This window comes from Tiliqua scincoides, chromosome 2 (assembly GCF_035046505.1).
Source record: "Tiliqua scincoides isolate rTilSci1 chromosome 2, rTilSci1.hap2, whole genome shotgun sequence".
Taxonomy (NCBI): domain Eukaryota; kingdom Metazoa; phylum Chordata; class Lepidosauria; order Squamata; family Scincidae; genus Tiliqua; species Tiliqua scincoides.
Genome location: NC_089822.1, coordinates 201,934,150 through 201,960,786, shown reverse-complemented (window position 1 = coordinate 201,960,786; position 26,637 = coordinate 201,934,150). Strand labels below are relative to the sequence as shown.

Here is a 26,637-nt window from a genome sequence, read left to right as displayed (position 1 = left end):
CATCCATCCCAAAGACATAAAACTCTCATTCGACAATTTCCATTTTTTCCTCTTTTTTCTTTTTCTTTTTTTTTAATACAAAAGAAACAAGCAGACAAAAACCCATCAGTTCCACTGTCACTTTTCCCTCTACTCCCACCCCACTCCCCTGCCCTCAGTCAGGAGTGCAGCCTCCTTGCTGCTGATGCTCAAGTCTGTTTTTCAAAGAAACATCAAACCCCTAGTTCTCCTCAATCAAGCTTAGGTCAAGATCGCTAAAGTCTGGTTGGAAGAGTGTCCTTTTGCTGGCTAAATTCCAATTTAGTCGCCTTGATGCTTCTGCTGCTGCTTCCTCTTCATCTTCCTCCTCTTCACTTTCACTCAGCACCTGGATGCAGTTACTGATGGGACTGCAGGGAGCTGAGGGTGCTTGTGGGCTGCAGGCCAAGAGCCATGATGGATAGCCACCTTCCTCAGATCTGTCTAACTGACAGGCACCTCCTGCAAATGGTTTCTGTCAAGCAAAACAACAGAGATATTTAGTAACATGCATTTCATCTTTAACTTCATGGCATAGTTCTAATAAGAGTTTATAATGATATTCATGATCAGTTGTGCTAGAGGACTTTTCACTCTAATTCACTGTTGTCATTTACTCCCTTTATGGAGACAAAACAGGTTCTGGCTTCCAAAGAGGAGGACTGCCACTGTAGGCTAAGTGTTGGCTATGGAATTGTGAAGCTGAGCCACATGCCTGAATTTTCCAACACTGCTTTAATTACAGACCTAAACAGTCATGCGAGAGTCAAGTATTGCTGACAGGTTATTCTAGGAAAACTCTCCTGAACCACGCTTTACAACAATTGCACCTCCAGTGGCCACTAACTCATGTCCTTCCTCATTTAAATCCATAGCCCCTCCCCCCAACCATGCATTAATTCTCATCTGCCTTCTTAGACTGTAGTAGCCTAGTCCTGCTATTTTCAGTACTGTTGACTTTGCATTTCAGTGGGAAATAATCTATTGCTGCTTTTCTTTGTTTTGCTCCAGGCAGAGAAGAAAAGCAGTGGCTATAAAATTCATTTGCAAAGAGTATAGAGAATAGTGCTTTCAAAAATGGTGCCCTATCCACCTATTTCTGTTCCAATTCTTTGCACCATAGGATCTTGCAGCACTAATTTAATACCCAAACTACTGTTGCTCATATGTGAATCATACAGCAACAGGTAAACTGGTAATGCAAGCATACAAGCCCTTGGGGCAGGGTCTTTGTCATTTTCTGTGGTTTGTGCAGCCACTAACCCTACACTATAAAAAAAAATGTAAAGTATATGTTATGCTGGCATTGTGTCCAGAACGCTTCATGCTATATGTGATTTCCAGGTTTTCCTACTATTCATTGCAATGTTCTTGAGCCATTTAATAGTAGCATATAACTGGCAACAGTTAAGAATTATTATTATTAACAGTATTTATATACCGCTTTTCAACAAAAAGTTCACAAAGCGGTTTACAGAGAAAAATCAAATAATTAATGGCTCCCTGTCCCAATAGGGCTCACAATCTAAAAAGACGCAAAAGAACACCAGCAGGCAGCCACTAGAAAAGACACTGCTGGGGTGAGGAGGGCCAGTTACTCTCCCCCTGCTAAAAAAAGAGGAGCAGCCACTTTTGTGCCTCTTAAAAAAAAGTGCCTCTTACTCAGTTAGCAGAGGTTATGGATGCCAAGAATGGATACCAAGAGAACAATCCTCTTATTACATCCTCAGTCTGCTTTTTTTACCTACCTGATTCATCTTATAGAAATCAAGTGAGGGCCTGTGCCACCTCACATCCTCATCATGGCGCCGCTTAAGACCACATTTCCTGGTGTCCAGGTCACAGGGTTGTGAGCGGCTGCGAGGGAGGCTGTGCTGGTGTCGAAGAAGCTCTGGTGTGGAGGTGGTAGAACTTCGCAGGGAGGGAAGGAATCTGACAGGTGAGAGGGAGAAACGTCGTTGCAAAGGGTAGGGCTGCAAAGTCTCTCCAGTCTCCCATGGTACGCTTGCAGGGGATTCTCGGGACAGGGCCAGACTGAAGAAAGGTGGGCTCTTGCCCCCACCAGCACCATCCTGAACACAATGGTGAGAGGCATTGGGGGCAGGATTGAAGCAAGGTCTGATGACTCCCTGGGCTAGGTTCTGTGGCCGTACTGCCAAAGTGTCCCCTCCACTGTTGTCCCGCCGTTTGATGTGCGTCCAGACTTTAGAGCCCAGGGGTCTCCAGACAGCTTGCCAACGGGAAAGGTCTTCGGGCACTGAGAGTGAACGACAGTGTCTTTTGGAGGGGGGCACAGAAGCCTTTTCTGGGACTAGTGAGTTGGTGGCCAGTGTTTGGGTTGTGAGGCTGTTCTGAGGGCTGTTGTCTAGGCTGCAGGGAGGCAGGGGAAGGCTCAAACTGGAGTGTTGGTAGAGATCTGTGCTGTCCTGAAGATGGATCTTTGGACAGGAAGTAAGGTCTCTCCATGAAGCTCCCTCTGCAAGAAATATCACAAGAATAAAAGTTAATACCAAGGGCTCTAGTTTGTCATCCTTGTCCATATCCCAATACCCATGGGTACTACTCACATGTGAGGTATTTGGGTACTACTTTCACTCCTCTGAGTGTCAGTACATTCCACAACTATTGTGTCCAACACAGAATCGCTCCAAACAATAGCTCTATCTATACTGTTAGATCAAAAATGTCCCGATTACAGTATTATGGTTCCTTTTTTTTCTTTTTTAATTTCCCCAGTAGAATTGATGGTCTGATCATCTTTATTCTTCACTGTTCTCAAGTAACGTACAGCAACACCATGATGGGGATGTTCTTCCAGACAATCACCATTTGCTCCTTTCGGCTGCAATCTTATACGCATTTCCCTGGGATTAAGCCCCACTGAATTTTATGGAGCTTACTTCTGAGTAGACATGCTTAGGTTTGTGCTGTTAAGACTCCTAATCATCATCATGCTCATCCCATTTCTTGCTGTGATGCATAAGAGGTCGCTGAATTCAAGAAGCAGTTGTGTCTTTGTTCTAGCATGGTAAGAAGACTTATGAACCAGAAAGCAAGAATAAATCTGGTGAGGACAATGGAATTTTGTTTTAAGGTAATATCCCACTTAAACATGGGGCATGCCCGGTGAAAAGATAAAAGGCATCCTGCCTCAGAACTTTCACAGTGCCACACTCAGAGGACCTGAACAATGAAAACAGTTATCTGACCAACTGTGAGTACTAGTTACAAAGATCCAAATGAGGCTGAAGAGTAATTGGAGTATTAACACTTTCTGCTTCATTCAAGTGGTTCCATTTTTAGTATGACTGAGGATTTAGGGCTGCTTTTGAAGTTTTCTCCTTTCCATTCTTCACAAACATAATGAAATAATTGGAAGAAGTGTGTCTCCATAACTAGCAAGTAGTTAGCTCTTGCAGCCATACTCCTATGTATCTTGGGAAAAGCAGTCATTACAAAACGTACAGTCGCTTCCAACTTACGAGAGGGTTACACTCCACAGCCAGCATGTAAAGCTAACATTGCTTATACTCAAAATTACCCTGCAAATCCCCAACACTAGAAAATATATACTGTCCCTTTAAAAACTGAGAAACAGACAGGGACTGGAACAACAGCTTCATTTTCTGATCTCAGGCTCATTCTCAGGCACGTACAGGTATGCCCCATTGTGGATTCGAAACCTGTGGATTTAACTCACTGCAAATTCCAAACCCACAGTGGAGGGCCGGATTTGAGCTCCTGGATGCAACCTAAGCTGCTGTGTCCAGGAGGCTTTCTGAGACCCAAAGAGGCCATGTGCGGCCTCTGCAGGTTTCAGAAAGTGCCAGAAAGGCACTTCCGGTTTTCATAAAACCGGAAGTGCCTTTCCGGCACCTCTGTAGGCCTTTCTGAGGCCTCGGAACACCTCCAGGCACAACCAGACAACAAGTTCTGGTTGCATCCAAAGGTCATATTGGATTAGACCTGCGGATTCACTTATCTATGGGAGGTGTAGGAACAGATCAGATCCCCAGTGGATACCACTGTATGCAGTAAGTGAAATTGCCTTCACAGTTTAAATTGTTGTTTTTCCTCTCGGTCTTTTTGTTTGTTTGTTGACCATATGTAGTTAAATTCATGCAGGCCAACTGCACATAAGACAAGGAGCGACTGTAGCACTTCCAACATTGCTGTTTCCCCCAGAAATATGGTCTTAATTCAATTATATAATTCTTCTGGCAACTCCTTTTCTCATTTTACACAGCTGCAGACGTAATCAAAGCTAGTGGGTAACAATCATTAACACAATCCTATGCACATCTACTCAGAAGTAAGTCCTATTGTGTTTAATGAGACTTACTCCTAGGTATAGGATTGCAGTCTCAACAAGTGACCATCTAAGCCAGAACACACACAGCCTTGGAGTAAAAACCAGAGAAGAAATCCGTGAACTTGATTCAAGGTTGCCTCTAACAACAAGACAGGGCTTTTTTTTTTGTAAAAATGGGCCATTTTATCCAAATAATGCCATATCAGTGTCATACTTGCAAACTGAAGTACGACCACCAATGCAAAAGCTAGAACAAAACATGCCACACCAAAAAGGAAAGGAGTAGACATAGGACAGTAGACTTGTGAAACACAACACTGCGCTTTCAGACAAGAAAGAAGGGATGGATTTCGCTGTCCTGAAAACCCCACAGGAAGACACCCAATCTGAGCTCTAAAAGCATAGCTATCACCTGTAATAGGGAAAACCAACAAGAGTCCTGTGATGCATAAAGACTAACACTAACTATAATACACATGAAATGAAATGTGACTGTGTCCTTGAATCTACCATATCTTGCAAGTTAGATATTTATACCTTAATAACCCACTTCATATATTTGATATGAATAAATAAATATTCATTCATTTATTTATTCATTTATTTGCACATTTTTATACCACCCTTCCTCCAAAGAGCTCAGGGTGGTTTACATAGCTGCTCCCCTCCTTCTTGTCCTCACAACAACCCTGTGAGTTAGGTGAGGCTGAGAGAAAGTGACTGGCCCAAGGTCACCCAGGAAGCTTTGTGGCTGAGGGAGGATTTGAACCTGGATCATCCTGGTCAAAGTCTACCTCCCAAACCACTACACTACTCTGGCTCTCATAAGCTCATGTTGCCTAAAAATTGCCTTCCAGGTACCTCAGAAGCCTCTATCTCATGAGTCACTGCACCTACATTTTACTGTACACAGGAAAACACTCCTTGAACTGTTACCCATTCCAAAATCCTAAAGTAAGCAGGTGAATAATGCCCCATCTCTCAAACAAAGATTAGCTAACACATTTAAAGTTAAGTCATTTATCTTGCTAAAGGATAGTTTAGGCCAGCCATTTTCAACCACTGTGGCATGGCACACTGGTGTGCCGCAGATAGTCTGCAGTTGTGCTGCGAGAGTTTGGGGGAGAGTAATTTGTTAGTAGGGCCGCTGGGGGATGTGAGCCCCTGCCGCCAGTGCAGTGTGCCTTGTCAATTCTCCAAAAACTGATGGTGTGCCTTGACAATTTTAGTGCCTCGACAGTGTGCTGGGAGATGAAAAAGGTTGAAAATCACTGGTTTAAGCCATTTCTGCACAACATTGCACATACACAACAGGGATCAAATGTGTACACCTGTGGAATAGAAATGGGTTAAAAAAACAAAAACCTTCCTCCCCCTCTACCCTACCATCCACATACAAGCCATTAAAATTCTAATTCTAATTCTAAGCTCAAAGGAGTCATACTTAGATTGCTGAACACCATGGCTCTAACCTAGGTGACCACAACAGTTGCAAGAATGACTCACTTTGGGAGGGAATTCTCTCTTTTTCTCTTGTAGGGAAGTGTGCCTGAAGAAGAAAATGTACTGCAAATGAAGGTGTTACTTTTGAATGACTGCCTAGGAGTGATTCTAGTCCAAGCTCAGTATTATGAACACATTGAGGAAATTTCCTGAATAGACTGCAAAATAACTTTTTTTTTTTTTTTTTTTTTTGCTGTGTTTAAGAGTTGCTAAGGTGCTAGGAACATAGTTAGCATGATAACCTGAAGACAGTGCATGCAGTTTTATGACACACAGCTGAGACTAATTACTGTATGCACTATCCCAGCATTTTCTTTGAGCCAACAGCATTGCTGTAAAAGGGGGTTCTAATTTTAAATTAAAACCATGGAGCATAATTTTCTCTTCCACCAGGCATCCATTCTACCTGCATATTCATTCATATTTATATACTGTTTTTCAGTTAAAAATATGACTATCCATACAGGGTGAATGGATGCCACATTAATATTAATAATCATGCACATCCATGACTCAATTGCTAAAATGGAGTTACGTACCCCAGTGGTTTTCCACCATAATACTTTTTGCTACAGCCTAATTTTACTTTGAGTTAATTATTAGTAATATGTAAAATGAAAAACCCAACCAGAACACCTGTGCAACCTTTCAATAGAGGCTGCATCTGATATAGATACTGCAAAATTACAGAAGAACCTTAGAAGGGCCTTGTTTTAAAACTGCTAAGTAGAACCACACTTCTGCTTTCCTTTACAGGTAGAATAGAACACAAATGTGATTTGCTACACAATTACATTCATGTTTACCCAGAAGTAAGCCCCACAGAACATAGTGGAATTTACTCCCAGGTAAGTGTGCACAGGATTACAGCCTTGTGCGTTCCTCAGAAGTATGTCATCTATTTACTGAAAATAGTCATGCTTATTATTTAGTGGGATACTTGCTTGTCCTTGATTTTGACAACTTTTAACTTGAACCCAGAGTTGGTTCTATGTTTGAACCAACTTTTCATTTAAGAGTAGAGACAGTATTCCAAAATAGATGGCCTCCAAGTCCAGAAAACAGGCTAATCTTATTAGCATTGAAGTACATAGAGAGAACATTAGAAGATAAAAGGACAAACGAGAAATGGATGTAGCCACAAAAGGTGGAAGTCCAGCCAGATGCTCTTACCAGGCGCTATCTGGAAGGGGCTGCCACAGCTGGCCACATCAGCATGATCAGGCAAAGGCTAGGGAGGGAAACACAAGGAGTCACCACATCACAGCAAGGACCAGCATCTCACAAGCACCTTTGGCTCCAATTCCCACCATATGGCCAAAAATAATAAACAGATACCAGCTATAGGATTTCATCAACCAATATGGTACTCTATCTGAATTTCCTGCCCCCACCACCGCCCCGCCCCCCCGGGTCTGGTTTTAATCTGAACATTGATTTGAAATGACGACAACCGGGCAAGGACAAAATAATCAATGAGAAACTCTGATTTGCCATGTGTGACCAGCCGGTATTTACATGGTGCTGTCCTCATACACATACATAAGGCTTTGCTCTCTTTTAACTTCCCCCTTGACACCATACCTATACTAGACCCAAAACAAAAAAGCCACATCTGACTTTTCATCAGAAATGTGTGACAAGACAGACCAAGACACTGAAAAATTCTAAATCATAACAATGGAGTAAGTCCAAATTTCCACCAAGCCTCATTCTTTCATGTTGTTTCACTGTTTGGCAACTGAAAGCTGTTTGGAACAAGGATGTAATATTTGTCTCTATGCTAATTCTCTCAATATAGAGAAGAGCCAGACATTAAATACACTGCCATACTATGACCCATCCATATGACCCACCCACAGAAAGCTAAAATTCTTATCTACCCCCAATTCCTGTTTTGACAGTGGACAAACACCTCACCAAAATCACAAGAGCACCAAGAGAGTTATATGAAAGGTTTGTTCTTGCCATCTTTACCCCCAGTTTCCAAGGTATTTTATTCCAAATATTGACAGAGCAATACTTCTCTAACATTATCCAGTGAGTGAAAACATCTAAGGTTGAGGTGAAGGCCCTTTCAGCTCTAAGGAACGTTGTCTAGCCTGCAGAGATCCATCTGGTTAGACAACAATAAGCTCTTGCTTGTAGTTTCCCTGCGAAAGCTTCATTAGGCTACATTCCATCATTAGAAGACTACAACTCATAAAATCAAACCTCTGTATGGAGAACGTGAGTTTTTTTCCCCCAGAAAGCACAAGCTGAGACTTTTTTTAACTTATTAAATGTCCAGACATCATGTCCACCATTCCAGAACTGAAATTAGGAAACACTCACTCACTCACTCACTCACTCACTCACTCACTCACTCACTCACTCACTCACTCACTCTTAAATTAAAGTTGGACACACAAAAGCACTGCCTTCAGTTTTCCAAATCAGGCCATGTTTTTTAGATAACAGGAATAGTTTCTAGAGGGCATTTATTTGTACAACTGATTTTGTTCCCGTTAGAATTATGGACCCAAAATTGGTTTAGATTAAATATTGGGTTGGGGTAACTGCGAGTCAAGGCAGATTACACACAGGTATACAAAATAGAAATTGGTGGGAGACCTGAAAAACTGCAGAGCACTTTCATTTGTGAAGGTTTTCCAAAAGTCCTAAAACATGGAACACACAACTAAGGAAAAGAGTTCAGGCTCTGGAAGTGACAATCGCTGTAGTAGAAGGCCTGAATAAAGTTTCACAGATTCCCCACCCCAGATTTCATTCTCTTTCTATCACCTTCCCCAGAGACGGTGCTCCTCCTTTGCTCTCAGTCATGCAATGGCAAGAGTCATGTTGCCCTTTTTCTGTTCAGAGGAGAGGCAGAAGCAGCAGCAGATGTAACACTAATTCAGGGCACACCACAGTCCACACATGGTGATAAGCTTCAGGCTCTGTTTTGCCTCACTTGTCTAGAGTGCAGATAAACAAATGCAGGACCAAAAGGGTTTAAAACAAAAAATCTCAAACACCCCACATTCTTGTTTTCATGATTATAGAAAAAGATGGCACTAGATAGGCAGACTTTAATTACCACCTTTAAAAGAGGTGTGCTGGGCAGGGCTTCCCTACCCAAAGTAGGGAGCAGCGATTACAGCAAAGTATTTTCAGTCAATTCCTTCCTATAGCTCCCAATCTTTCTCTTTCAATTATTGCTCATTGTCCTGCACATCCCAAAATGTCTCCTCCATCTCCCCATCTGCAAAACAAACAAATCCCAAACTCAGACTATTTTCCAAATTCTGCCAAAGAACTCTTCAAAACATGTTGAGTAATTTAGAACAAAGTTGCACATTAAGTAAGCAACATATTTTGCCACTCACCTGCAGCAAGCAGCAAATGTTCTCAGGAGAGCACCTAAGATGCTCGATCCGTTTGCCGTGACAAAACTATCCTTTTGCAGTGACATACTCAGTGTTTGGCTAACAAGTACTACGCTGTATTCAGCACTGAACCACACAATGAGATAGATCATGTCTCTTATTCATTAGCATAGACCAAGGGTGTCAAACATAAGGCCCGCAAGCCGAATGTGGCCCCCAGAAGAATTTATCCAGTTTCCACTATAACTGGGTTCTTCCAGCATAATTGGGCTCTCTTATATCTTGAAAGTATGAACAAAATTTGTACAGTTTGTCTTCTGTCATGTGCAGCTAATGAGTTTCTATGCTAGAACAAAATGCTTATTTCTGGCCATCATCTGCTTAATGACGTCACTTTTTGCTTAATGGTATCACTTCCAGTTCCCAGCAGGCACCATGTATGCTAATTTCAGCCCAGTGTATGAAATGAGCTTGACATCCCTGGAATGAACTGTCAATAACCCTTCAACACCAGGAGACAAGAGTGCCATATACGCATCCTTTGTAACTCTGCTATAATGACCACATGCCTCCTGCTCCCACTTCGGTCATCAAAGAGGTACTAGTGCTAACTCTACAAGAGGGAGACACACAGGTGCAGTCTCCATAGCAAAGCTGATTGATAAACCTATTGCCCAGATATGAAAGCTACAACACAGGCACTTGTGCTTTCTCTTCTGGCAGAGAGAGAATGAAGAGTAAAAGTAGCTGAAATAGGTGGGAAGAGGGCAGAAGCAGGTAGCCTCTCCTTCCGTAATTATTTCCATGGCTGAAGGAAATATATGCAGGTTCTTCTAATTTATTCCAATCACAAAGTCTGGATTTTCTGGTAGCAGAACATGATTATCCATGCTGCTGCCTCAGGCTAAGCACCTGCTAACATCATAGGTTTGTTTATGTGATCCAAGTAAGCTAAGACTCAATTTTATTTATCATCTGAAGCTTTCCTTCTCAAAGTGCCATAGTCTCATCTTTCCTCTGTGGCTGATCACACCAGTTAATTCCCTTTTTACCTTTGCTTTTTTTTTATATATATAAAATTTGCTCCCTCTACTACTACAACATAAGAATTGCGATGTTAGGTCAAAGCAATGATACCCTGAACTTTACCTTGATATGGAACTTTCTCTCAATAGTGACCAACCAGATGGCGCAAGGATGTTTACAAACAGGGTATGACGACAATATTGTGTAGATCCCTCAGCATCCAATAGTCAGAAGTACTACCTCTCTAAATATGGACATGTACTGCTGCCTATTCAGCAAGTTTTAGATCTATGTATCCAAGCACAGTGTTTCTCAAACTGTGATCTGTGAACTGGCTGCTGACCTGTAGCATGTCTCCTGGTGCTTCCTTCTTCCAGCTACTCAGAGTTTCCCCAAGGCTTGTTGCACAAGTTGGACATGCACCAAGCCTAGTGAGAGGCTCTGAAAAGCCACAAGAAGCAAGCAGGAAAGGTCAGTCTATGTGCCACAGCACATCGAGGGGGGGGGGAACTGCCAGTCTGCGACAGTGGACTCTTCGAGTAGCATTGCCCTAGCAAACATCATTACTGGCAATGAGTTCTATACATTATAGAACTTGTGTAGAGCGTCATCTCTCATTTTACACAGTGTATAAGTGATAATATCTGAAGAGAAAAAAGAGTTGTTTCCCTCCTTGTTCCTACATGGCATTAGACCCAACCCAGCAACAGGAATGTAGTAATTGCACAAGATGTAACAAGCCAAGGTGGGTTTTGTTTGCACCATTTTCTTAACACTTCCACCACTCCATACAGTTGAGTGGATTGAATGGTGAAATTGACTACAGGAGATTGAAAGCAGATCCTGGTCTATTAAATTCTACTTCTAACAGAAAGAAAATGCTCTTTAATTTCAAGGCACTGCAGAGCAGGACAGACATCAGAGTATCTCTCTTCCCCCTCACCATGCCCCCCAAAAAGTGAACCAATATGCACCTATTCTTTCATATCCTGAACACTTTTTTTTTAAAACAACATCTGATGGGGCCATGAGGAGACAGGGATGGAAGGGAAATGTGTGCTATTTTTCATGGACACTATTCCAATTGGTGCCCATGATAAATCGCACCAGAAAATATACATATCCATTCCAGAGGTGCTAATCATTGGTTGAGGACATGTTTTGCTGAGGGAGAATCAGCATGGCTTCTGTAAGGTTAAGACTAACATCACAAACCTCTCAGTTTTTTGAAAAAGGTCAACAGGAATGTGAATGTGGGTGAACCCTTGAACATTATATACTGTAACTAGATTTTCAGAAAGCATCTGTTACGGTCCTTCACCAAAGGCTCCTGAGAACACTCAACAGTCTGGGAATAAGAAAGGCAAGTCCTCTTATGGATTAGAAACTGGCTAAAAAACAGGAAACAGAGATTCGGTGTAAGTGGGCAATTTTCACAACTGAGAGAACTGAAAAGCAGTGTGCCTCAACAGTTGGCCTTGGGATCAGTGCTTTCCAATTTGTTCATAAATGACCTAGAGCTGGGGATAAGCAGCAAAATGGCCAAGTTTGCAGATGACACTAAAGTTTTCCAGGTGATGAAGCCAGGAATGGATTGTGAAGAGCTCCAGAAGGCTCTCCAAACTGGGGGAACAGGCAGCAAAATGGCAGATGTACTTCTATGTAAGTGTAAGGTGATGCACATTGGGGCAAGAAATCAAAACTTCACATATATGCCGATTGGTTCTGAGCTGTCCTGTCCGATCAGGAGAGAGATCTTAGGGTGCTGGTGGATAACTTGATGAAAGTGTGCTGTGGCAAAGAAGGCCAATTTTATGCTCAGGTTTGTTAAAAAAACAGGATTGAGAAAAAAATGCCAATATTATTATGCCATTGTGCAAATCAATGGTAAAGCCACATCTGGAGAGTTGTGTCCAGTTCTGGTCACCACATCTCAAAAAGGATACAATGGAACTTGAAAAGGTGCAGAAGAGGACAACAAAAGTGAATAGTGGGCTGGGGCACCTCCCTTATGAGGAAAGGCTACAATGTCTGGGGCTTTTCATTCAAAAAAGAAAGCACCTGATGGGGGACATGACTGAAACATATAAAATTGTGCATGGGATTGCTAGAGTAGTGAGAAGGACATTCTTTTCCCTCTCACCCAGAACCAGGGATCATCTGCTAAAATTGACTAGTGGAAGAATCGGAATAGACAAAAGGAAATATTTCTTTATCCAGCCAGTTGCATAGCTAAGGAGTGCCAAGGGTCAATTGCCATGGGTGCCATGCCGGGAAGTGTCAGGGTAGTATGCCTTTCTGAGGCTCGGGGAGGCTGTGCACTGCCTTCCTGAGCCCTGGAAAGCCTGCTAGGGAAAGTGTTAAAAAATCTGGGCCCACAGGGGCTAGATGGCATAGCTACGCCACTGTATCCACACATAATTAATATGTGGAATTCCTTGCCACAGGATGTGGTGATGGCACCTGAACTAAATTCCTTTGAAAGGGCATCCAACAGATCTTTTTTAAGAAAAGTTCATCACAGGTTACAAGTTATGATGACTGCATACAACCTCCAAGTTTTAGAGATATCCTATTTCTGAATGTCAGATGCAAGGGAGTGGCAAAGGGATACAGAGGGGAAAAAACCTACTATGACCTTGATTCTCTCTAAATGTAAAATAGCAGATTGAGATTCTAACAGCTGCTTAGACTTCCACAAGGAACTTGTACCAGCCCATTAGAGGTTTTGCCTTACACAAGATTCTGATCAGAAACTGTTCACATCATATCACAAGCTGTTTCTGAACCTACTCTCAGTTTCAAAAGCAGTTTGCCATGGAGCAAGAGGAAAACATTGTTCCAAGAAAAACAGATCTAAAGTCTCTCTACGTTTCATGGGTCTTTGGATCCTGGTCATAGCAGCCACTTACAGCCTAGCATCAGTCTTTTTACAAAACTGAGAGTGTGCTTCAACATAAAAGCAAAGATCTTTCGAACAGTAACCTAACATTAAAGGCCACAGCAAAGCAAGGCAAATCTTACCAGGCTGATGCTGAAGGATGTGCATTTCAATTCCTCCAGGCTCTGTTTCTGTAGCTGCTCAGTTATCAGGGTGATCATGGCTTCCTATGGCAGCCTGACACCAGAACCCCTTGAGAGACTCCAGCTCTTGCCTCCTGCCACCCTTCCGCCTCCCTCAGCAAGTCCAGCAGTGTTCAAGCATCATCATCATCATCATCATCAGTGACTGCACCTCCCAAGTTGTTGTCTTCATCACAAGCTAGTTCCATAACATAGTCAGGAACCCTGCAACAGACAGATATGTTAATGTGTGATGTACCATACACCCTGCCTGTTCTTGCCAGATCTACTGCCCCAAACAAACTAGAACAATGCAATGCTTTCTTCCTCATATTATCTTTTTGTGCAACAGATAGGCAGTAAGATCAATATGAGAGACAAATATGACCTGAAATATGTGATGTTCTCGAAGCTAGAACTCCAGGCGCATCCATGTACATAGTACGGATATGATTTAAAGTCCATATGATAAATAAGACTCCCAGCCTCCTTATCAAACATCAGTGCTTTTCTTCTGTAGCAGAACAATTCTATTTATAAGCCAGGCTTAACTGCTGTTCAATCCAGAACTATTACAGTCAGCCTGCATTTTATGGACTTCATGTTGTGAAGTGGGTGAGTAAAGCTAAAATTGAATATAGTTGAAACTCCCTTAAGTCCAACAAATACGCACCATCTCTTTAAGAAGGAGGTCTGGTCTAGAGGGTTGAGCCTCCGTTTGCCTGAAGATAACATCAGAAGGTCGCCAGTTTGAGGCCACAGGCACTGTGCGACCTTGAAGTAGCTGACAAGCTGAGCCGAGTTATTCCATCTGCTCTGAGCGTGGGAGGATGGAGGCCAGAATGTGCGACCAGATCAAGAAAGAAACATCTGAATGTTGTGGTTTCTTGAAAGATAGAACCTTTCAAATTGTAAAAATCCCTTTGGGGATTTAAATTTGCCTAAACCGCCTTGAATAAAGTCCAAGGAGAAATCTGAGGACCAAGAAAGGCGGTACAGAAATACCTGTATTATTATTATTATTATTATTATTATTATTATTATTATTATTATGGATGATGATGATTATTATGAATGGATGATGGCTAGATCCCAAAGGATCTCCTCTATGGAGAACTCATGCAAGGAAAGCGCCCTACAGGTAGACCACAGCTGCGATACAAGGACATCTGCAAGAGGGATCTGAAGGCCTTAGGAGTGGACCTCAACAGGTGGGAAACCCTGGCCTCTGAGCGGCCCGCTTGGAGGCAGGCTGTGCAGCATGGCCTTTCCCAGTTTGAAGAGACACCTGGCCAACAGTCTGAGGCAAAGAGGCAAAGAAGGAAGGCCCATAGCCAGGGAGACAGACCAGGGACAGACTGCAGTTGCTCCTGGTGTAGAAGGGATTGTCACTCCCAAATCGGCCTTTTCAGCCACACTAGACGCTGTTCCAGAACCACCATTCAGAACGCGATACCATAGTCTTTCGAGACTGAAGGTTGCCAACAGTCCTATTATTATTAAGAACTAAAAGTACAGTAGAAGACATGTGGTACTGAGAGAACAGCAACTTTATTTTCCTGTTTCAGGCTCATTCCGGGACATAAACAGACTGAGAGTAAGTTGAATAGTGGGGAAAATTTCAAGTGCTGGAATTTTAAAGTGTACTATATAAAGTGCTGTTTTTCTCTTACATGGGAAGTGGTGAATCGCATACTTGAATCTGTTCAAGTCTATCACACACAGGATGCAGGCTGACTGTACTATATTTTTATCCTTGTCTGTTTTCCCAGAGGTAACAAATCATATACACGGACCTTTAATCCTCACAGCCACCCTCAGATAAAGCTGAGGGAAAGTGACTAGTTCATTATCAGCCAGTAAGCTTTATGGCTCTGAGGAGATTGGAACCTAGGTCTCCCTGGCTGAAGTTCAACATTCTAACCAATACAGCATGCTGGTTCATTTTTCACATGTTGCATATCTATGCTAATTTTACTGATTTCAGCAATCCCACCAAGCCCCAAACAGACTACATCTGATTGCCCGGAGTTCAAAACTAAGAATCAGGACTTCAGGATTCCATTCCCAGCTCTGCCATCTGATTTCTTCAGTTACTTGGATCAGTTCATCCTTGCTTCCATTTTCCATGGGAACTGAGTTGGAGCCATTCTACTATTATTAGTGCAACACAAAAGATGCAGATCAAAGGTTTTCCCATATACACAGCATTATCAAGGAAGCACCAGTGCTTAACTGCTAGAAGTGCTGTGCTAAATTAAAAAAAAAAAAAAAAGCCCAAGCTCTATGGACAAATATACAGTACTGTAGTAGTTTGTGTTCTCCTCCTTTCCCTTTTTGTTTCAGCTCCAATCAGAAGCCTGTCTGCTTGTCTCCTCCACCTAAACCATGTCAAACTAGAGGTTTTTTCTATGGCTCAGTCACATCCTAGAGAACTAGCTTTTTATTACCAAAGTATCACTTAATTCACCTTATTGTTCAAACATTCTGCAAACACATAGAAACTGCAATACAAGCTTTTAAAATTACAAAGTTCCATGATGGGAAAGCAGAACTTAGTACTGTGGGCAGAGTCGGAATCAGATCCATGCTCCACCTGATTTAGGGCCCAATCCTATCCAACTTTCCAGCACAGGTGCAACCTCAATGCAGCCCAAAAATAATGGAACAAACATTCCTTTACCTTGAGGAGGCCTCCATGACTGCCTCCCCACCACAGGAAGCAGTGCACTCCCCATTGGCACTGCTGCACCGGCACTGGAAAATTGGATAGGATTGGGCCCTTAATCTCCCATTCCATCACTCTACAAACCTGACATCACAAAGACCACTACAAACTGTGCTTGATTATTTGCCATCACAATATTTATCCCAGTTTGAAGTTCTTAACAGGAACAAATGCTCAGCTTTGGATTCCGATTGACAGCATCAATAGGAATCATTCAGGAGAAAGATAAGCAATGGATAAATGAATTCTCTGCTTCAACATTCTGTGACAATATATTCCAAATTTTTTAGAAATTTGTCCATTTTCTCTTTTATCAAACCTCTTCCATTTTTTGTAGAAAAAAAAAAAAGAGTTTACAAGAATCTCTCCTGTATAGTCTTTGTTCTCAGGGACATTCAGTGTCACAGTTCACATTTCTAAGCCAAGAAAGTTAGCCTTTAATCTCTACAAAGTAAGGGAGTCTACTTAATAATAATAATAATCATAATCATAATAATACAGGTATTTATATACCGCCTTTCTTGGTCTTTATTCAAGACTTTATTCAAGGCGGTTTACATAGACAGGCTTATTAAATCCCCGTAGGGATTTTTACAATTTGAAAGAATGTTCTGTCTTACAAGAACCACAACAATCAGGTGTTACTTTCTTGATCTGGTTTCACATTCTGGCCTCCATCCTCCCACGCTCAGAGCAGATTATGGTGCTCCTTCTTAAACTAGGGAAAGCAAGTTGATCTAAAAACTATTTAAAGATCTAAAACTATTTTAAAAAATACCAGGTAGCACATTAACATCGCAATCCTATGTCTCACTGAGTTCAATGAGACTTACTTTCAGGTAAGTATGTATAGGATTTCAGTATGTGCTTTAGCATCCTAAATCTGCAAATCTATACACACTTTACTGGGAGTAGGTCCCAATGATCTTAATTAGATTTACTTCCAGGTACACATGCATAGCCTACTGCTATGTCAGAAAAAGCCAGACTTGCCCCAAGCCAACCAGGTAATCTACCAGATGAAGCAGTTCTGAATCCAGACAAACACCAACTACCAAGTCTTACCAACACCCTAAGCCTGCAGCTTGGGAAAGTACAGTAATTCTCATGTTGACTAACTCACATTTGTTAAGATCCTTCTTTTTTCTTCACAAGCATTATCCAGCTATTTGTGGAAATTCATCCCATTTTGGAATCAAAGCTCCCAGTTCTATTGGCAACCCAGACTCTAGAATTCATATGCTGTATTTATTAGCACACAGGGAAATGACTCTTACATGTACAAGAAGTATCAGGAAACCTCATCCCAAAACCACAGAGGGCAGAGACAGATCAGTGGAAGACTAAGAAAATGTGCATTCAACAAGGTAGACAGGGTGGGGTGAGAACATTACATAAAAAACCAGAAAAGAATTGGTAGTCCAATTCTAGTCTGATCAAGAAATAAGAACTGAGCTGGGAAAAGTCAGGGAGTGTTCTTTGAAAACCATGGCTATATGCCAAGTTTTCTATGTTACATCCCTACTTCAGGACACGTTCCTGTATAGACTCAAAGTTTTCTAGATCCTCTTTATTTCATCTACAATTTGTCTTGTATAAGACCCTTTTTGAAATCATACAATAAGTGTAAAATACTAAAAAAAATCTTTCCTATAATGAGGAGAGAGCACAAGGCAATATAGGAACTTAGAAGTGTTATCAACTTAAAGCAAAAGATGCTGACATATTTGGAAGATGGATAGCATACTGTACAATGAAGGGAAAAGGTCATTTAAGAATCTTAAATGAAGCTGATGTTTGTCTTATTGCAAGAATCTTGCAATAAGCAAGTATGCTTGCACACCTTAAACCCTCTTCCCAACTTTCCACTGTCCTTCCTATTACCTATTTCAAATTACAGCAGGAATCACTATTGTTTGCTGAGGACATTCACCATGTATGCTGGTGCTAGATATACATATAAAACAATTTTAAAAATGTTATCCACTCTACTTCTTATTCTAAATTTTTAACACTACACCTTTACACAGATATCCACAAGGATGCCCAGTTCCCACATTTCCTAAATTTCAATCCCAAATCTACTAAGGCTGAAGAATATGGATGTTTATTTGGGAACAAATCCCTTCAAAATCAATGCAACATACTGCTCAGTAAACATGTACAGGATTGCACTGCATAAGTTTTTCCACTTCAATTTATATGAACTCTGCCAACAAGTAATCTTTCTCCTGCCATTCAGTGTACGTGTCTAAGGTCTCTCATTGGGCTTAAATATTCTGCAAATTCTTGCGGAGGGAGCTTCTGTCATCAACCATTTTCTCACCTTATCCCAAACTTTATTTCTGGCTAATTTAGGGCTCAATCCTATCCAATTCACCAGCACAGATACAACCACAATGCAGCCCCAAGGTAAGGGAACAAACATTTCCCTTACCTTGAGGAGGCCATTGCAACTCCCCCCTCCCTTCATTGTAGGATGCAATGCATGCCCCATTGGCATAGTTTCATTGGCACTGGAAAATTGAATAGGATTGGGCCCTTAAGTCAGAGGTACAGTGAGTACAGGATTTGGACCTGAAAGGCTGACTCCTGATCAAATATGAAGTCTGCTGGATAGTCTTGGTTAAGTCATTATCTCTCCACTAGGACAGGGCTGGGGCAAGGAAAAAATAAAGGGTTCACAGTAATCCGCCCTGAGCACTAAGGATAGGGTGGGAAAGAAATGTACAGAAATAAAAACCTGGTACAGTACTGACAAGCGCCTTGTGGCAATTCCCCACTAAAAATGTTGCTAAATTCCTCTTGCCCTTTGTTTCCTGCCCTTGGGCAACTGGTTACAGTACTTTGCATCTTGCTCCACTCCTACTTACTTCAATAGCTTCAGGCCACAAGGCTTGAGAAAGCCCAGATAAAAGTCTCTCTTTGCAAGTTCCCGGCATTCCAGTGGCTGAGTCAAGTATCCTTCTTCCTCCTTGCCTTGGTTTCCCATCCCATCCCACATGATTTCACAAATCCTCCATCATTTCATTTATAGTTGCTACCCACTGACTCCACACAAAACACCCGCAGGCCTTAAGCGACCTCCAGCTTCTGCGATAGGGAAACCCGGTGTAAGTAAGCCTCCATGACAGGATTGTGTACCATGCAAGGAGACTGAAACTGTGTGTGTCTGTTTTCAAGGAATGGGTCCCACCATCAACCTAGTTCTAGGAATGCATCCACAGGGGATGCAAGACCTAACAAAGCAGAACCTTCCTACCCCCTCCCAGCCATCCACTTCCCCCCCAAGGCCCTCCATTCCACTACAAACCCCCAAACCCATTCATTCACCCCCCTCCCCACCCACACCAAAACCCACATCCTGATCTGACCCCCCACCAACCCCATGGTACCCACCACCAATCCCCCCACACACAGGCAAACAAACCCCCCTCGCCCTCACTGCTCCCTTGATGCTAACACCAGATGCCTCACAAAGACAGTCCCCCCCACCTGCAGCCACCAAAATCCCAATACACCCCCACACACTTCCAGCTCAGCCCCCTCCCCGAGCATTCCCCGACCCCCGCAGCTCCCCCTCACCGCACACCACCGTCTCTGGTACCCACCGCGCCAGCTGGAGGTGGCGGTGGCTCCAGCACCTCCTCGCGGGGCCGCAGCCAGAGCAGGCGCGCCCCCCCCTTCTAAACAGCACCGGCACCGACCATCCACCGGTGGGAGCCGCTCTCGTCCCTGAAGTCTCCGGCCACCAGCTCCCCTCCCTCCCTCCGCTGTCCAGCTGCCGCCCCCCCTAACCTGGCGGCTCGGGCTCTCGGCCCCACCACCCCCCAAAGGAGCCCCCGCTCCCCCTTCGCTCGGGAGTGGACCGACCTGCTCAGGCCAAACCACCCGCGCAGAAAGAAAGGGGGAGACCAAACGGCTTAGGAGTGGCCCTTGGGGCAATTATTCTACATTGGGGGAACTGCCTGCCCACCACAAGCTTCCTCGCGGTGGAACGCTGAGGCTTCGCTTGCTACAGTTCGGGCTCTTGCTCGCTGACACCATACTCTTCTCCCCTCCTATGGAGCGTACCATCGGGCAAAGCATGACGGGACATGTAGTTCGGAGCAGGACTCTGGGAGAAGGGTATTCTACCCCACCTCTGGCTCATTCCTCCACATTTTCCACCTCCAGGGGAGACTTTCATCCCAGCCAGGCAGTCACAGCATAGATTTCAGTGGAGGGGCTCAGCTGATACACTCTGAAGTACATCTAGAGTAATGGGCTACTAAAACATATCTAAGGCATAATGTCTGCCCCTGTTAAGAGTACCTGAGCCCATATTCTCCACTGAGCTACTACATTGCAAGTCATGCCTTGAATGGGGGTAACTTGGGAGCTACCTCCAATATAAGAAACTATATTGTTTATACGTTATATATATATCTATATAGGTATGGACTGTAGATGTTCTCTTGAATTGCTTAGAAAAGCTATAGCAAAGGTGGAAGTACAGTAGAGAGAAAAACTAAATTATAATATACTACCTCTTTCTGCTACCCCACTACAGCTCCGGACAGATCAAAACCAGTCTGTACTGCAGAACTGCCTGCCGGGGAGCATATAACCACATCCTCAAGCTCTGCTTTTAGGGAGCAAACCCTAGGCCATGCTCATTGTATACTCAATGCTAAATCATAAATGAATAGTCAGTCATACACTTAGGTCATAATCAGTCCTCCCCCCCACCCCCATAGCCTTCCCACACTGCAAGGGACAGCTCCTTGGTGTAACTTTATTCAAGTTTTACTGTTAACATGAGAGGACTAAACTGCTTGTGTTTGATGAAAAGGCATAAATGCCTCCCTTTATCAATTTCATCCCATTCCAGTCTTTATGCTTACAAATTCACCACACCCAAGTTTGAGAAGACATTCCCAGCTGCTATCTAGCCATCCAAGCAACTTGCTGTTCTCAGAACCAAGTACAAAACAAGGCTATCACCCCACTGTTCTCCTGTTAAACCGATCTGAACTAGTTGACTCAGTGGGAAGCCCAGTGATAGGATGTTCATTCTTCCATGTAATTTAGGTCCAGCCTTTATAGTGTTGGTTGCCACTGTTCTCTCCAGGCCATCTGCAATGCAGAAGACTGTAAACAAGTACTCTACTTTTGTAAAATTCACTATTAATTGTTCATCTATCACCTACCCTTCAACAATAACAGCGACCAATAGTCAAGACTCTGAATTACCCATGAGTGAATTAAGTAGAGATACTTAGTATTCTGCATGTACGAAGATTGAATACTGTGGCCCTAAACCCTATGATTCAATTAAGGAAGTGGGATACATCCCATATAACTATTGAGATCACACCAAGCTAAGAACACGGCAAAAGACTTGAGATTCATTTCCATTTTTTCCTCCTCTTAGACACTGCCTCTTCAAGGGCATCAGCTGCTTAAGGTAGCCAGGAGATCACATCCACAACCAGGAGCAGAATGGACAGTCTTCTTCATCTTCCTGAAAATGGTCACAACTGGAAGGATCATTCTGAGACAGCCAAGCAGACAAGTGGTCAGAAGATGACAGTCCAGCAGACTAAGAAGAAACAGAACTGTAGTAGTGAAATCAAATGAAATATAAGTGAAAGTACTAGTTAAATAAAATTACCTCTCTTGGAAACTAACCCCCCCCATGGAGTTACTTTCCTCATTGATAGCAGTTTCAGTGGGATTTCTAGTCTTATGAAGCTTTACTTATTCCCAAGCAACTTTAGAAATTTGGAAGACTAAAATCCTCTAGTCATTCCAGCTATTTAAATTCAGGAGGCAGTCATAGCTGAATTCACATTTCTCCAGCAGACTCTCATGGCAGACCTAGTTGGATTATCTGAGATAGACATAACCTAAATACCTGTCCTCTCGGGGCTTCGTTACACAGGTCTTCCAGGGTCCCTTGGGTACCAAGCCAGTCATTTGAAAGGTCATGCAGAGGACCCATCTCAGTTACCAGTTCCTGCCTTGAGAACAAACACCACTTTTATTCACACTGACTCACGAGGCAAATAGCATTAGCTAATTTTATACCTTGGTTTATGCCAGTAAAGGTTTTGATTTGAATTTTATACCTCAGAGTAAAAAAATATGCTCCCTGCTGCAGTCACCTCACATCGTACCCATATTGGGAAATAGATGCAAGATCTATCTTCATCACTGATAGTAAGCTGAAACTACAGGCTGAACTCTCCCACCCACCCACGTGATTCAACCAGCTGCCAGAACACATCTATTAGAAGGCAACAGTTCAAACCAACTGAAGATAGTTATTTTCTTAATTTCCACACCTGCATCTCTTTGCACTTTGCATGTATAAGATAACCGCACACCTCTGGTATTTGTATTTCACCGAGTACAAAGGATTTTGATGGGCATAAGAGCCATTTACTCTGAGGAGCCTTTTACTGAGGAGTAGGACAGCTCTGTTGACAATTAGCTCTGTCTCCATGGAGATATGAAATATGAAGGAGAACACAGACTAGGTCTGAGATTCCTGAACAATGTGTCAAGATGACTTGATAAATGGGTCAGCAGGTTACTGGCAGTGGATATGAAGACTTTTGCACAATAAAGTAGTTGCCCAATTTGAAACCAAGATTAAGAATAGATCCCTCAAAAAATAAACTCCACTGGCCAGTTGCCCACTGTAAACTGTTTGGATTTTGTTTGCGGGATGTGTGCATGTCTTCCATCTTTCAGAAAACTTTTCCTCTCAAATTGATCAAAGGAACCAAGAAAAACTAGCAAAGCACTTCCCTCTCAAGTTCTTGTGTGTTCAGTTCTGGTGGATCCCAGGCATGCAACGCCCTTCGCCACAGCTTGATTTGCATGTCCCAAGAGCGGCGACTATATTTCTTATATTTATTTGGTGTACATGGATGAACACCTGATTGCCGAGCAGTCCTAGAATGAAGCAGGGAAAATTAATTGCATTCCCCCACTAAAGCTGCATTCAGTCTAGCACTGCCTACCAAAGTAAAAACCAAGGGTAGACCATTACAACATTTCCAATGGCTCATGTTGTCAGCCATCATCACAGTTTAGAAGGGAAAGTAATAGAGCAGTGTTTCTCAAATGGTGGGTCAGGACCCAATAAGTTGGTCACAAGCCAATTTAAGGTGGGTCCCCATTAATTTCAATGTGTATTTTATTTTTAATATATTAGACTTGATGCTACCATGATATGTGTCTGTATTTGGGGAAATGTTACAGATCTGTACATTTAACAGGCTACTATGTACAAGTATATGCTTTAACAATGATTGTCACTGAGGCTTCAGCCTAAGTAGTGGGGCTTAAATAGTGGGACTGAAGCTTAAATATTTTGGTCATCTCATGAGAAGGGAGGACTCCTTAGAAAAGACTCTGAGACTGGGAAAAATTGAAGATAAAAGGAGAAGGGGATGGCAGAGGATGAGATGGTTAGATAGTGTCGTGGAGGCAACGAACATGAATTTGGACAAACTCCAGAAATTAGTGGTAGACAGGGGGGTCTGGCGTGCTGTGGTCCATAGGGTCACAAACAGTTGGACACAACTTAACAACAAGTCAGTGGGGCTTACTCCAAGGTTAGTGTGGATAGGATTGCAGTCTTTGGGGTGTATGGAAAATTGCTTTTTTAAACAGATCAACAAATGCTTCAGAGGGTTAGGAGGGTTCTTCTTTATTTTGAATAAATTTTAAAACTTATTGTAAACTTTTAATTTCTTAATTGATTTGAATTTGTCATATAGGACGTTAAATTTTCTTGCTTGATGATGTCACTACCAGCCATGACATCACTTCCTGGTTAATGACATCATTTCTGGTGGGTCCTGACAAACTGTCATTCTAAAAAGTGGGTCCCAGTACTAAAAACTCTACTACTATAGTAGAGTTTAAATCTTTGCTATGTAAGGAGCCTGTCAATAAAAAAGCAAGCATTGCTCACTTGGGGACTTGCTGGACAAAGTGCTGGTAGCCAATAGTATTCTTCCCATAGTCAATCTGTTTCTGTCGCCTTTTCAAGATGGCCTCATCCGTTTCAACATCATATCTGCAGAAGACAGCCAATACTAGTGACAACAGAAGCAATTCAAGCTCCTGATAAGCTATTGCTGGATGGATCACTAATAAAACTCACCTAGATTCTGTACTGGATTTTCTTGTCCAATCTGGCCTTGTGCCCACACCCACACTGACCAGCTTCATTCCAGGAGACAAGACCTGAGATGATAATGACCTGACCCAAGAAAATAAGTTTGGATTACTTTATTTTGCACAATTAGTAATCTACAAGCATGACAAACTCTTCCAATTCTAGCATACAATATACTATTTAATTATATACTACTTATGAGATAGTCCTTTGGAATCCATAGGACCTTTTCTTTAAAAAAAAAGGTGGGGGGGAGTAAAATCTAACTACTCTCAAAAAACTTCTGCAATCAAGAGAAACCCAAAGCACACTCTTCCCAAGGAAGAACTACATAAGAGTGGGTTCCCCCCCCCTTTCCCCTCCTTGGAAACAGACCTGAAACAGACCGATTCCTTCAATCTGCATGTGGCAAAAGATTTCTCACCAAGGGGTAACAGCTGATGCTCAAAAGCAAAGCAGCTATTCAAAGTTCAAACCTGCACAGTATGGAGAACCACAATTTGAACTTGTTTCAACATAAATCAAAATTCCCGTTGACTTTGGATATGCAAGACCATACTGGAGGTCTGGGCAGGAGGTCTGGTCTAGAGGGTAGAGCCTCCATTTGCCTGAAGATTAACATCCACAAGGTCGCCAGTTCGAGGCCACCGGCACCGTGCGACCTTGAAGCAGCTGGCAAGCTGCAGCTGAGCTGTTCCATCTGCTCGGAGCGTGGGAGGATGGAGGCCAGAATGTTAAACCAGATCGGAGTGTAACATCTTGAATGTGGTGGTTCTTGAAAGAGAGAACCTTCTTTCAATTTGTAAAAATCCCTGCGTGGATTTAATAAGCCTGCCTATGTAAACCGCCTTGAATAAAGTCTTGAATAAAGACCAAGAAAGGCGGTATATAAATACTGTATATTATTATTATATTATTATATTATATACTGTACGACAATCTGGGTGAAAAAGAAAGGGTTAGCATTTGCAATCCGATTTATATTACATATAAGCTGGCATTGATTGATGATGCTGAGTGTTGGCAACCTTCAGTCTCGAAAGACTATGGTATCGCACTTTGAGAGGTGGTTCTGGAACAGCGTCTAGTGTGGCTGAAAAGGCCAGTTCGGGAGTGACAATCCCTTCCACAGTGGGAGCAAGTGCAGTCTGTCCCTGGTCTGTCTCCCTGGCTATGGGCCTTTCTTTGCTATCTCAGTCTCTTCATGAGAATCAATACCATCACAGTCATGAATAATCGACTCAAGACACTGCTTTTTGTTTCCCCACAATTAGTTCATTTTGCAAGTGTGGCAAATGCCTTAATATATTGTTTTGCTTTGCCAAATTCCCTTATTTTTGAGCACTTCTAACCCCTCCCCCCAAGCTTCTGTGTCAGGCTATGTTACTTTTTTAGCTAGAAAAAAATGTGGAAGTGATGTTTCCAGCATGCTACTAGCATGCTTCCAACGCTGTTATTTTAAAAACAAAATGGTATCCATACCATGCACTCCCTACACAATGGAGGCTGCCGTGTTCCTGACAGGTTCATGCATTTATTTTGACAGAAAACTGGCAGACATAAGCCTTGTTTCAGCAGCCTAAAATCTGCTAGGACATCCTCCTGCAATAACTCATGTCCTTTGTATGAAAACACCATTAACTCATATGGAATCTTTTTCCAAGTGTAGAATAGCCAAACCTCCTACTGGCATGTGCCTACCAACTGGGCAGCCAAAACTGCTTGTCTAGGATGGGTAAAGAGGAAGGATTAAAAGACCAGGAAGGTTCAATTTCTCTAATTAGGCAATTCCAAGACACCTTCAACTTAGTTACAAGTTCAAGCACAGGGATGCCCTGGTATTTATACCAGGTCTGCCATGGAATCTTGGTCCATGGAAGGCACACCCACTTACTCTTCAGTAAGTACAGGGAACAAGATACCTAAAAAAAGTTAAGTAGCTAGCAAAGGGGACTACAGTATATTTATAACTAGACACATAAGGGAAATTAATTTAGCCTTATCCAGTGATGGCTGAAGACTTTCATTTTCCACTTGGTATTCCCTTCTTAAGTTAGTTGCTTCTGGGTTTTGTGGTTGTATTCCCCATTTTGTTTCAATGGTTTCTTTTGGACAATTCTTTATGATTTTTAATTATTGCACTTAATATTTCATTCCTATGGTATTTCAAACCTATGGAGGTTTTTATACTTTTTGTTAGATTGTGAAACTGACAAGGCAGATTAGGCTATGTGCATCATGGGTTAAACAAGCTGCTACTGGGGGAGAGCACTGCTGCCTAATCACCATTATAGCCACATCCCTTGGCATTTATAAGTCAGACAGCAGCCTCTAGAAAGTTTGGGAACCACTCATGATTAAACACTTCTTCCAGCAAAGACAAAAAAAAATCCTTTAAGTATTTGTTACTTGCTCATATCCTACAACTACAACCATCTTT

The 26,637-nt window shown here is 42.5% G+C and overlaps 1 protein-coding gene across 4 annotated transcripts; it reads right to left on the bottom strand.

The window, feature by feature from the left end:
• Nucleotides 1-63: 63 nt before the first annotated feature.
• Nucleotides 64-19,910, bottom strand: FAM53C (family with sequence similarity 53 member C). 4 transcript variants are annotated; one of them, XM_066616686.1, is made up of 5 exons: nucleotides 13,252-13,322; nucleotides 8,618-8,790; nucleotides 7,007-7,064; nucleotides 1,767-2,494; nucleotides 64-493 (listed from the first exon to the last, which is right to left on the bottom strand). In XM_066616686.1, exons 2-5 carry the CDS (start codon nucleotides 8,654-8,656, stop codon nucleotides 221-223), a joined length of 1,098 nt encoding a protein of 365 aa, XP_066472783.1. In that variant the 5' UTR covers nucleotides 8,657-8,790; nucleotides 13,252-13,322; the 3' UTR covers nucleotides 64-220. The 4 variants fall into 4 exon arrangements, with proteins under 4 accessions (XP_066472783.1, XP_066472782.1, XP_066472781.1 ...); XM_066616685.1 differs by lacking the exon at nucleotides 8,618-8,790 and adding an exon at nucleotides 19,892-19,910 and having other exon boundaries at nucleotides 65-493; nucleotides 13,252-13,515; XM_066616684.1 differs by lacking the exon at nucleotides 8,618-8,790 and adding an exon at nucleotides 19,630-19,784 and having other exon boundaries at nucleotides 65-493; nucleotides 13,252-13,515.
• Between the last annotated feature and the right edge of the window lie 6,727 nt (nucleotides 19,911-26,637).

Bases quoted from the DNA above. Each gene is read 5' to 3' on its own strand.
- FAM53C (XM_066616685.1), bottom strand. From the start codon at position 13,329: ATGATCACCCTGATAACTGAGCAGCTACAGAAACAGAGCCTGGAGGAA. The intron at 7,065-13,251 runs GTAAGATTTGCC...TTCCCTCCCTAG, and splicing joins CATCCTTCAGCATCAGCCTG to CCTTTGCCTGATCATGCTGA. The intron at 494-1,766 runs GTAGGTAAAAAA...TTTGCTTGACAG, and splicing joins ATTTCTATAAGATGAATCAG to AAACCATTTGCAGGAGGTGC.